This window comes from Podarcis cretensis, assembly GCF_951804945.1.
Source record: "Podarcis cretensis genome assembly, chromosome: 11".
Taxonomy (NCBI): domain Eukaryota; kingdom Metazoa; phylum Chordata; class Lepidosauria; order Squamata; family Lacertidae; genus Podarcis; species Podarcis cretensis.
In genome coordinates, this window is record NC_137180.1 from 59,160,816 (window position 1) to 59,173,794 (window position 12,979).

General features: G+C 45.7%; 1 protein-coding gene across 2 annotated transcripts in view; it reads left to right on the forward strand.

Annotated features, from left to right (window-relative positions):
• The first annotated feature begins 6,620 nt into the window (after window positions 1–6,620).
• Window positions 6,621–12,979, forward strand: part of RIT2 (Ras like without CAAX 2) — a 272,454-nt gene continuing 266,095 nt past the window's right edge. For both annotated transcript variants that reach the window (XM_079995109.1, XM_079995108.1), the window contains exon 1: window positions 6,621–6,869. In XM_079995109.1, the coding sequence (XP_079851235.1) occupies window positions 6,623–6,869 (247 nt within the window). In that variant the 5' untranslated portion in view covers window positions 6,621–6,622. The remainder of the gene's footprint in view (window positions 6,870–12,979) is intronic.

Here is a 12,979-nt window from a genome sequence, read left to right on the forward strand (position 1 = left end):
GTCATCTTGTCCAATTCTGAGTAGTCCATTAACTTTGTCTGCCATTCTTCTTTTGTCCGTATTTCTTCTTGCTTCCATTTCTGGGCCAACTAGTTGCTGAGTTTTTTGGGGGTGTCAGGGTGGCAAGTGGGCATGGTAAATCCCCATATGGGGGGCAACAAGGAAGCAACCTCTCCACAGTGCTTCCACTTCCGCCGGGGAACATACAAAATCCTGGACATTTAATCTTAAATTAATCCCCCCCCCCCCGGATGATCACGTTAGACTCTGCCCCCCCCCCGACATCACAGGAATTTCCTAGTTTACAGTGGTGCCTCGCAAGACGAAATTAATCCGTTCCGTGAGTCTCTTCGTCTTGCGGTTTTTTCGTCTTGCGAAGCATCCCTATTAGCGGCTTAGCGGATTAGCGCTATTAGCGGTTTAGCGGCTTAGCGGCTATTAACGGCTTAGCGGCTTAGCAGCTAAGAGGCTATTAGCGGCTTAGCAGCTTAGAAAAAGGGGCGGGGGAGCGAAAAAAATTGCAAGACTCGCAAGACGTTTTCGTCTTGCGAATCAAGCCCATAGGGAAATTCGTCTTGCGAGGCATTCGTCTTGCGGGGCACCACTGTATATGGCAACCCTAACAGAAGACAAACTGCAGTGAAACAGAAGCAGGGCTGCATGCAATAGAAAAATGATGCCTTCTTACATCCTTAGTAGGAAGCAAATTATTCCCTAATCTCAAAGGGGATAAAACTCCACAGCATTTTTTGTGAGGGTTTCTTGTGAACAAATTGCTGAACAGTGAAGAAGTGGGTAATTGCTCTCTGCTGTGAGGTCAACCATCATATTGTTTATTTTTAATCAGCTTGTCATCTCTTGTGAGGCTATTGGAAACAGATGCAACAGAATCATCGCAAAGGTACAGAGTCAAAACCACAGTGGGGGAAGTTCAGCTAGTGCACTGAAATTTCATGGCCTGCTTACTATTGTCCATTTATCATGGCTGAAGACCAGAACGTCTATAGATGTTGAGGAAGGGCTAATGCTCTGTGGCTGAGCATCTGTGTTGCATGTAGAAGATCTCAGGTTCAATCTATAGCATTTCCAAGTAAAGCATGGAAAGAGCACTGCCTGAAATCTGGGAGAGGCACTGTCAGTCAGTGTCAGCGATACTGAGCTAGCTAGACCCATAGTCTGGTTCAGTGGATGGCAGATTGCTATGTCCCTATGATTCCCATCTGTATGGTAAAGGTACCCCTGACCATTAGGTCCAGTCGTGACCCACTCTGGGGTTGTGGCGCTCATCTCGCTTTATTGGCCGAGGGAGCCGGCGTACAGTCATGTGGCCAGCATGACTAAGCCACTTCTGGCGAACCAGAGCAGCACACGGAAACGCTGTTTACCTTCCGGCCGGAGCGGTGCCTATTTATCTACTTGCACTTTGATGTGCTTTCGAACTGCTAGATTGGCAGGAGCAGGGACTGAGCAACAGGAGCTCACCCCATCGCGGGGATTCGAACCACCAACCTTCTGATCAGCAAGCCCTAGGCTCTGTGGTTTAACCCACAGCGCCACCCCCTCCCATCTGTATGAGCCCACTAAAGGTAAAGGTACCCCTGCCTGTACGGGCCAGTCTTGACAGACTCTGGGGTTGTGCGCCCATCTCACTTAAGAGGCCAGGGGCCAGCGCTGTCCGGAGACACTTCCGGGTCACGTGGCCAGCGTGACGAAGCTGCTCTGGCGAGCCAGAGCCGCACACGGAAACGCCGTTTACCTTCCCGCTGGTAAGCGGTCCCTATTTATCTACTTGCACCCGGAGGTGCTTTCGAACTGCTAGGTTGGCAGGCGCTGGGACCGAGCAGCGGGAGCGCACCCCGCCACAGGGATTCGAACCGCCGACCTTTCGATCGGCAAGTCCTAGGCGCTGAGGCTTTAACCCACAGCGCCACCTGCGTCCCTACAAAATGATAAAACCAACTAGGGGAAAGGCAGAGGGCTTGCAAGGCACATCTGTGTATACCAGTTATTGAGAATCACATACAAGGAGAGGACTGTTACAATCAAGCCCTGCTTGTAGGATTTCCATTAGCATATGGTTGCCTACTGCAAGAACTGGATGCTGGATTTGATGGGCCTTTGGACTGATCCAGCAAATCAATTCTTACATTCAAGGTCCCTTCTGGGCACCTGGCCAAGAGCCCCATGCCTGCAGTGGGTGGGACCAAAGGAAAAGTGGGCAGAGAAAAATGCACATATTATACAACACCTACACCAGACCCTCCAAGTTCCCCTGTTCATAGTTGTCAACTTTTCCCTTTTCTTGTGAGGAATCCTATTCGGAATAAGGGTATTTCCCTTTAAAAAAAAAAGGAAAACGTTGACAGCTATGCTTGTTTTCCAGGGACAGCCCTGGATCTACAGAAGCTGTCCCAGTTTCTGATTTGATTCCAGAATGTCCCACTTTTCCTTAGGACGTCCCTGTTTTCATCAGATAAATGTTGGAGTGTGTATGGAGTTATGAGACCTCCCCAAGCCAAGGAGATAAGTAACAATATAACCTTTAGAAGACATCTGAAGGCAGCCCTGTAGAGGTAAGTTTTTAAATGGTTTTTATGTTTTTATATATGTTGGAAGCCGCCCAGAGTGGCTGGGACAAGCCAGTTACATGGGTGGTGTATAAATAATAAAATTATTATTATAATGAAATGGGATGTCTCAATTTTCATGGGATAAATGTTGGAGGGTATGATACACAGACACACAAATAACCTTCTCTATCCTCCATCCATGCAAGTGGCAGGCATTATCTTGAGTTCAGGAAGACATTCCAGCCAGGCCAAAACACTCAAGGAGGGTTGTTATGTACTGAGCTGAATCCTAGAACAATAGGATCCAGAATGCAGCAGTCTGATTGGTTCGCAGGAGCCACCCAATCCAGCTCCAGGTGGAAGTGAATCAGTGACCTGCAGGAGCAGCCAATCAGGCTCCTGGATGAAGTGAATCAGCAACCTGATTGGCCTACAGGAGTAGCCCAGAATTAGCCAATCATGTGGGCCCCATTGTGTAAATAATGTAGATATAGCTAGACGTTTTGGAGAAAGCTTCATTCATTGCTACTATGAGCTGAATAAAGAGCATGAAATTCACACTCGACTCCGAGTATATTTCAAGGGTGCAAGGCAGAGAGGACGTATCACCTGAAAAGAGGGCAAGACAGAGGGGTCTAGAGGTCTACATTTGGAATCTGGATCTGAATTTCCTCACCCCTGTCTTGCAACAACCTTGTGAGAATGTTTAGGTCGAGAGACAGTGACTGGACCAAGTTTACCTAGAAACAGTGGCGTAACGTGGGGGGTGCAGGGGGGGGCCGGCCGCACCGGGCGCAACATCTGGGGGTTAGGGTTAGGGGGCGCAAATCCATGGGTTAGGGGGCGCAAATCCACGCAAATCCATGCCTTGCCCTGGGTGCTGACAACCCACGCTACGCCACTGCCTAGAAAGCATCTTCGCCAGAGGAGATTCCAACCTGGGGCTCCCCAGTCAAAGTTCTAGCCTCAGCACCCCACTCTCTATTGCACTTTCCCTCTCTTCCCTTGAAACGAAGGAATTTGCAAGCTTTCCCCCAGATATGGTCTCTTTTAATTGCTTTCTGCATTTCTAACCAAGTATGATTGCTAAGGAGTGGGGAAACGCCCAGTGTTTGCCACTTAACAGGATCTTTCATTTGTATGCCCTCATCCATATTCATGTATTTTAAAATGATCCACATGTCTTTAAGGCCATCGCTCGCTGGCACAAAAATCACTTACGATTTGCATAATGCTTGGGACTGAAGTTTTGTAGACTCCCAAGTTCACCAGACAAGTGGCAGGGATACTTATGCAGGCTAATTGATGAGGAAGTGTGCAGATCTCCTAAAGACAAAATGATCTCCAATGCAGTCTCATGGTGCTGTATACAGTGATTGCCTGCTTTATGAAGATCCCATTATTTTAATCCCACATGCTTCTTGTTTGCAAGATGACTCCTCTGAGGGCCAAAGTCAATGCAGTATTATATATGTAGCTGCACCAAAAATGGCAGCTTTGCATCTAGTTCCCTCTCCTGCTCCATAGGACCTGGCAGAATTTATCCTGCATCATACCATCAAAAGAAGGCATTGCTGTATGCTAACTGTGGCCAGTGCCACAGTAGCCCAAATTGGGAGGTATCTAACTGGAGAAGGGATATAGGAATCAGCCCTCCCAGGAAAACTGATATGTAAACTGAGAACGTCTAGAGGTCAATAAAGTAAGTGCAATTTCTCTTATTGTTTACGTTAATAATGCAGAGCATGAACAATCCCCATGGAAGAAAATTCCCTTTGGGGGTTCAATATGGAGACTCACACCAAGCTCCAAATTGGTTAGACGTTATTCATTAATGAATGCATTATGGCCTGCAGGGCTTTTTCTCAGCTGGAACTTTGTGAAACTCAGGTGGGTGCCATTTTCATTATAAGAGAACAAGGGAGGTGTTCATGGTGAGTTCCAGCACCTCTTTTTCTAGAAAAAATAGCACTTGCAGGACAAATTCCAGAGAGACTGCAAGAGCTTTCCATTATGACACACACCATAAAAAAATACATAATCTTAGCTGTATCATCCTCTCCCCAACCATTTTCTGCCACTGTTAGGAGCATCCTACTCTCGTGTAGGACCCTGGTAGAGACACATGCCCGACTGGCATGATCTCTCCCTCCTGGTCAATCGTTCGGGTGCTTCAAGAGCTTTCTTCAGCCCGAACATCACAGCGACTGATACCAAGAAGCATCAGCATGCTTAGGGATCCACAGAGGATCCGCAGTTTGTGTAACAGACCTCAGTAGCTCAGCATGTTGGCTAATCTTATTTACATATAATACACTTGGAGCATTATGACTCAGCTCCTTCCTCTTTCTCATCAGACAGCAAAGAGAGAAAGAACAAAGGACAATAGTCCTACTTCACGGAACACAGTAGTACAAAACCTCCTGTCTCCGTCACTTCCCACACTGTGGAATGAAAACATACACTGTCATGTGATAGACAGCAATCCCATGACTGCAAACACAGAGCAGGAATCCTAACACCGCTAATCCCTCCATCTCTCATTCAACCATGGTCCTTGGAAATACTTACTCAACCCCTGTTTTTACTGTACATGCAGAGTCCTCCTTGTAGTCCCCTGATTGTGGAATTCTTAGTGCATAGTTAAAATGTGGAGCTTGCTCCCGCAGAAGGCAGTGACGGCTACCAACCTGGATTGGTTTAAAATGCAAATTTAAAAGGATGGCTGTGTTTCCACTTGTGTATTGTCTCAGGAAGCACATACTTGGCAGGTTCACCCATAAATGTGAACTCAAGTGAATACATCTCCACTCTCCTTACCAGTGGAGCTGGACAGATTTGGCTTTACTGAAGGATCTGCAGTGGAGTCATCTGAGGTTAGAGGATGGCAAGGAGACATTCTTGGGTAAGAGGGACATGGCACCACAAGCTGATCTTGTGGAACTCCTTCTGTGTCTGGCCCTGCATGGAGTTAACCTTTTACTCCAGATCACTCGACGAAAGTTTTGTGACAAAGATACCAGAATCTTGCACTTTCTGTAGGGTTGGCATTAGTGAGCTCAATTCCTTAGATACCCATTTTGCTTAGATTCTCATATTATAGAAAGCAATCTGAGGTACTGATTCACACAACTGTGTAATTCCTGCAGTACTGAGGGTTGGACACGGGTGGCGCTATGGGCTAAACCACTGAGTTTCTAGGGCTTGCTGATCGGAAGGTTGGCGGTTTGAATCCCCATGATGGGGTGAGTTTCTGTTGCTCTGTCCCAGCTTCTGCCAACCTAGCAGTTCCAAAGGATACCAGTACAAATAGATAAATAGGTACCGCTGCAGTGGGAAGGTAAACAACGTTTCTGCGGCACTCGTCACGGTCCTCTGTGCGCCAGTAGCAGTTTAGTCAAGCTGGCCACATGACCTGGAAAGCTGTCTGTGGACAAACGGTTCCCTCAGCCTGAAAAGAGCCTGAAATGAGTGTCACACCCCATAGTTGCCTTTGACTGGACTTATCCGTCCAGTGCTCCTTTACTTTTTTTTTTTACTGGGGTTTGGACTAGATGACCTTCCAACTCTACAATTCTATGCTTCTATGAGAATACACTGGTGTTGTGTGGATTAGTTCCTTGCACTGCTCTGAATTCTGCTCCCTGCTTATTTACACCCCCTGGTATAAATAGGAACTACCCGTCTATTTATGCAGCCTTGCCTTTTGATATGTAAGAGTGTTAAATCCAGGGTCCCTGATTATCTAGGGGGTTCTTTGCTGAGCTGTCACCTTGCTTCAGGCTTGGAGCAACCCTTCGGTTGTGAAAACAAATACGATCTCAGCGTTGCTGAAGGAAGCTTGTTCTTACAGCAGAACGGATAACCAAGACAAGTCCTATGAAGGTACTTGGTTGGTGACCAATAGGCAGCTTTGCATATCAGGGAAGAGGACAGTGAAAGAAAAGTGATACACAGAAGGGAGGGAAGTATGTGAGAAAGGGGGGGGGTGTGACGAGCTGGATTTTTATTGGAAGCTCTTAAACTGGTTGCTATGAGACCTTTTGCAGCTAATGCAGGCACCGCAGCCAGTGAGAGAGACTGCTAAACTGTACCTCTCGTGTCTCTCTCACTCTCTTCCCCTCCCCAATTGCTTGCATAGTTGTTTGAAAGAGAGCATCTGCCACTTCTGTGTGCACCCCCCTCCCCAGAAGAAGATGGAGACTGAACGTGAAATTCCCAATTCCTCCAGCAGTTCTCCAGGAGACTCCAGGGAGTACAAGGTGGTGATGCTGGGATCAGGTGGAGTAGGCAAGAGTGGTAAGTTTCTGCTGTTGCTTTTGGGTGGGCTAGGGTATGTGTTGTAGGGCAGTGTTTGAGATGAACATGGATGTATGGATAGGGGGAGGGCACATTTAATAAATCCTGCTCTCCGTCGATCCATAATTTGGATTAGCGAGTCGGTTTCTGTTGGTGTTAATAAAAATAATAAAAAGATTTTGAATGACTTTATTCATTGAGCCAAGGGCTGGTTTGCCAAGAATTTACTATTGCCAAAGTCTTGTACTGATTGTGGAAAGAGAGAGGGGAATAGGAGCTGTGTCAAACCACAAATGCGCAACTCATATTGAGTCCAATGGATGTGATAGCCCTTTGGATGTTTTGAATGTGGGCCTGATGGACCTGAAACCTGGTGTCTCCCGAGTTTCAGATGCTACATGCTATAATGGGATAGTAGGAATTGGCCTATATATTTTCCCCTTCAACTTTCCATTCCTAGAGTTGTGTAAGGGAGCCCACCCACAGCCGATGAAAAAGCCAGCTCAGCAATGACAAAGTGAATGGGATGCTTGCGGCTAACTTTCCCCAACTTTTCCTTTTGACTTCTTTATGGCTTGCCATTAGACCTTGGCTCATAATACAGTCACCTCTTGCCTGCAAAGTTATTAGGATGTAACTCTGATATTCTCCTTCTCCCTCTGGACAAGAAGTTTGTTGGTATCGGACATATTATAATGCCCTGGAGAGAGAGGGAGAGAGAGATGTGCTGTTGTTCAGTGGCTGCGGTATCCTCCGAATGAGCTGTTACTTAGGTCTGGTGTTTGTCTTTTGCCAGAGATTGTAACCTTTTGATTTATCTTTGCTGACACTTAACATCCTCTAATCTTAAAGCTACTTTGCTGAGCACGCAGAGTCTGTCTTGGCATTGCTTTCTGGGATGATGTACCTGCCTCTGAAACATGCCTATAATTACATCTGCTAAACCCCGTACACTCTATTAAGGCTCAGGACTACTAGACTGAACAAACAGCTGAATCAAGCTGTACATATTTTGTATATGAACTGTGCTTTCCTTTTGTTAAAAAAAAACAAAAAACAAAAACCCACCTTGACAACACAAGGTGTGAAAAGCAGCTACATTTTATTGACCTGCTAGAATCTCTCAGAGTTTCAGGGTGTGGAGCAATCCAGAAAGGGGAACTGAGCAAGCAGATGGGGAGGGGATTTTCTCTCCCCCACCTTGATGCCCTTATGTCTGACACAACATTAGAGAACATCTGGGCTTCCGGGTTGGCGCCATCGCCGAATGGCGGACTCCCTCCGAGCTCCGGAGGGAGCCTGCTCGGCAGGGGCTGGGTTCTACCGCGCTGGCGACGCGGGGACCCTCAAAAACCATGGGCGCTGAAACCCATGGGCATGGTGACTCGGCGGGCACCGTTTGCGTCCCCCCCGACCCGCGAAGGAGCCTTTTTAAAGGCTGCGGAGCGGGTGACAGGGGGTGGTGGTGCTGTAAGTCCTCCGCTTCCCCTGCCGAGCGAAGCCGCATGCCATTCGATGGAGAGCGCTGACTTCTTCCATTGAAAATTTGGTCTTTAAAAGAATAACCCGTGAGTAATTGGAACTTGGATTAAAAAAGGGGAAAAATTCTTTTTAAATTCGGAGCGAGCGGGGGAGGTGCAAAAAGGAAGTCAGCCTCCCCCCTGTTGTAGAGGAGCTAAAGCAAAGGATTTGACAACTAAGATCGAGTGCAACCTTTTTTTGATAAAATTATTAACTTCGCGATGGAAAATTATAAGACTGGGCTGGAGGAGAAAAGTGGAATGTGAATTAAAAGGCAACCCCCCCCCGAAACCCCGGGAGCGATCCGTAAGAGCGCCGGGAGAGGAGAAATAGAGGTTTTGACAGCTGTCAAAGGAGCTGTCAAAGCGGAAGAACAAAAAGAGAACTTTGTTACGAGGACTTTGCTGGTCACATTTGTTGCAAATTGGATATAAATTGTTTAAAACAAGGAATAATAAGTTACTTTGACTGTTGGGTGTGATCGGGAAGGAAACTGAGCTACTATAATCCCTCTAGAGGAGCTGTGGGACACTACAAGTATTGTTGGCATCAAATTTGAATAGGACTTTTTATCTCCTGGGAAACTGCAGAAATGGAACACTATTTTGTCTACAGAGGTCTACACACTAAAGGAGACAATAGATTTATCTATTGAAGAATGGAAGGGACTTGACGTAATGTTTTGTTCCTGAATAACAAAGCCTCTGCAGAGGAATTAGAAGCTTTTTGGAATTAGAACATTTGTGCAGGAGAGCAGGAAAAAAAAAAAAGAGGAGGAGAGAGAACAACAAGAACAACAAGAATAAGAAGAACTGGACAAAGTTGGAAGATAGACTCCTTCCAAGATTGGACATGTGAAATCAAAGATGACCAAAAGACGGCAAAGACTAATAAAAAGACGGCAAAGCGGACTGGTGAAGGACTGTGGTTTAGATGTGGGAGCTCCAGGATGACAGTAGATATTGACGGACATTGGGAACGCAACCGGGAAAGGGGGGAGGGAAATTTGGAATCCAAAGGGTGTTAAATTACATTTTATTCTTTTTTCAATTTTTCTGTTTATTTTAATCTGTATTGCATATTAAAGAGGGGAACTCGTGGAAGGGAACAGGTCGATTTTAGGGGATGGGAAAATATTTTTTAAATTGGGTCAATGATAAATAATTTTAAAATTTGGGGTAAGAATTTGTTGAATCTATTTGAAAGAATTGGAATAGAAGAGGGGGAGGGGAGGGGAAGTCCTGGAAGGATGCCAATGAAAATTAGGTTTTAAATTTGGATGTTTTTCTGTTATATTTGAAAATCTTTAATAAATATTATTTTTTAAAAAAACATTAGAGAACATCTGGACTTTGCAACCTGTACATTTTACACGTGGAAGGGATTTAGAGGGTCCTATGCAGCCCAGGCATCTGTAGGAACATTAATTGTGATGTTGGGGAAAATTTGTCACATGCCTCTAAGTTGCCGCTGAACTTAGTCTAAAGTAAAAAAATAAAAAAGTGAATTTGGAGGGTGCTGCTCAGGTTAAATATCCAACAGAACAGAATATCTGCCCTTTGAGGGAAGGTGAAAATGTCCAGATATTTTTTGTTTAGGAGGGTAGACGGTAACTTAAGAGGGAATGTGGCAGATATTTAAAAAGTATAACATACATATATATATATATATATATATATATATATATATATGCACATTCTAAAGTGGATAGAGAAAATGTTTTCTCCCTTTTTTAACACCAAGGCTGAAATCCTATACAGTGGTACCTCGGGTTAAGTACTTAATTTGTTCCGGAGGTCCATTTTTAACCTGAAACTGTTCTTAACCTGAAGCACCACTATAGCTAATGGGGTCTCCTGCTGCCACTGCACCACCAGAGCACGATTTCTGTTCTCATCCTGAAGCAAAGTTCTTAACCTGAAGCACTATTTCTGGGTTAGTGGAGTCTGTAACCTGAAGCATATGTAACCTGAAGCGTATGTAACCTGAGGTACCACTGTACACATTTTCATCAGGACACAATTAGGCTTACTTCCTAGAAATGTAGAAGATTTCATTTCATGGGGGCAGTCACTCAGTGAAACTGGTCAGATTTTGACAACAGAAGATACAGTGAGTGGTAAATGAACAGAGGATGGTGGAAGGATGTGACAGAACATCTACAGTTTGCATGCAGAAGGTCTCAGGGTTCAGTTCCCAGCACCTTCAGGTAGGACTGGGATAGCCCCTTGCCTAAAATTCTGGAGAACCAATGAAAATCAGTATAGACAATTCTGAGCTAGCTGGACCCATGGTTTGACTCAATATAAGTTTCACATTTTGCTAGAATTCACATGGGTACGGTAAGAGCTACTAGTTTAGTTGGCTTAAGAGGGATAAGCTAACTTCATGGTATGGCACTGTGTTTCAATGTCTAGTTATGACTCCTGAATTTTATGAGGTTGGATTAGGTGACCCTTGGAATCCCTTTCAACTCTATAATTCTATGATTCTATGACTATCGGTCATGATGGTCAAGGGGAAAGCTGCAGTTGCTGATGGACTGCAGTGCAGGGAAAGGTACTAATTTTCAAAACCTGTTTCAGGGCTTTCCAGAAGAATCTGTCTTTCATCTGCAGGAAAAGCCACTTCCAGCCCCCACGTGATCAAGGGAATCCTTGGGGCCGTGTCATCCCCTGAGCCAGCCAATCAGCTGGCTCAGGGGGTTGTGGCTTGCCTCACTTAAGGCAAGTGCGGCCCTGGGATCTCCCTCTTTTGGCCACTCAGCTGCTGAGGTTTCCCACCTGCCCGCCCTTTATGGTTCCCCTCCTGACCTTGCTATGGACCTCGGTTGGTCGCCGTCCAGGGGGCTGGAAGGAATTTTTTCCTCTTGGCAAATTGGCACTGGCCATTGGGTTTTTTGCCTACCTCGTAGCAAATCGCCACAACTCCTTTGGCTTTGGCGGTTAGGCATTGGTAGGGGTATTGTTATGTAGATGTGTTGGGGGGAGGAGCTCCATCACCTTCCCCAAATATTGAAGGGTAGTCCAGTAGAGGATTCCGTGGGGTGTGGCCTCGTCCGAAGCCTGTGGAGGTCAGGGCCTAAAGCTCACCCCCGAGTGGTGACCCCAGGGGAGTCTCTAGTTGATGTGCATCAGCAGGGCTCCCCCTGCTGGTGTTAACCCTTCCTGGTCTTCAAGCAAACAGGCTGAAGCCGGATAGTCGGATAGGACCAATACCTGTAACCAATAAAGTTGTGGCAAATTTTAGAGCATTAAATAAATAATGGTGTCACGTGTCTTTATTTCTCCTGGTGGGAGGCGGGAACTCGCCACGCAGTAAGGTGGGCAAAACCCTTTTGATCCTGATCCAGCAGGGATCTTCTTTGGTCCTTATCTCTAGGAATCTCAAGTGAGAGTTAAATGGCTTTGAACAGGGAGGTGGAGGGTTGACACAAGGAAGGAGGTGGGCGGGAAGAGGTCACAAAAGAGCTGCCATTGGCCCAGGCACTCTGCTCAATCTGAGAAAGATAGCATCAGTTCCAAGTGCTTGCAGAAACACAGGGCCCATTCTAAGCAATGTGCTCAAAGAGGCTTTCCGTCTGCTAGGTTTGCACTATGTAGGACTGTTCTTGAAGTTTTCCTGAAGTGCAATCCTAAAAGGATTGCTGGCTAGGTGATGGGGAAAGAATTCAAGTCAATACACATTTAAAGCCAAGTCTATCAAATTTGCACTTCATGGAAACAATATGCAAAATGAATCAGAGCTCTCCTTCGAAATTCGCACTTCTCTAAATTTTGTCACGCCAATTTTCCACCCAAACAATGTTTACAAAATGCCACATATGAAAAGCCCTCGGATACGACTTTAATAATCATGGCTTCCCTCAACAAATCCTGAGAGCTGTAGTTTGTTAAATGTACTGAGAGCTGTTAGGAGAGTCCCTCAAAGAGCTACAATTGCCAGCACCCTTAACAAGCTACAGTTCCCAAGATTCTTTGCGGGTCATATAAGAGTAATTTAACTTATTGTTGTTGTTGTTAATTAATTATCTGTCCTTCACCCCAAGGTCCCAATTAAAACATAACATCTTATTATTATTATTATTATTATTATTATTATTATTATTATACCCCACCCATCTGTCTGGGCTTCAACAACCACTCTGGGTAGCTTCCAGCACATACAGAAACATAATAAAACATCAAACATTAAAAACTTCCTGATGCAGGGTTGCATTCAGATGTCTTTCAAAAGTTGTGTAGTTCTTTATCTCCTTTACATCTGATGGGAGGGTGTTCCACAGGGAGGGCGCCTCCACTGAGAAGGCCCTCTGCCTGGTTCCCTGTAACTTCACTTTGTGCAGTGAGGGAACCTCCACATGACCCTTGGAGGTGAACCTCAGTGTCCACTTGTTTGGGTATACTGTTTAAAACAACCCCCGGTCACAGAAATAAGGTGGGTCCTAAAAATATATGTTACCTGTATACCTGAAGGAGAGTCTCCACCCCCATCGTTCTGCCAGGATGCTGAGGTCCAGCGCCAAGGGCCTTCTGGCAGTTCCCTCACTGCGAGAAGCAAAGCTACAGGGAACCAGGCAGAGGGCCTTC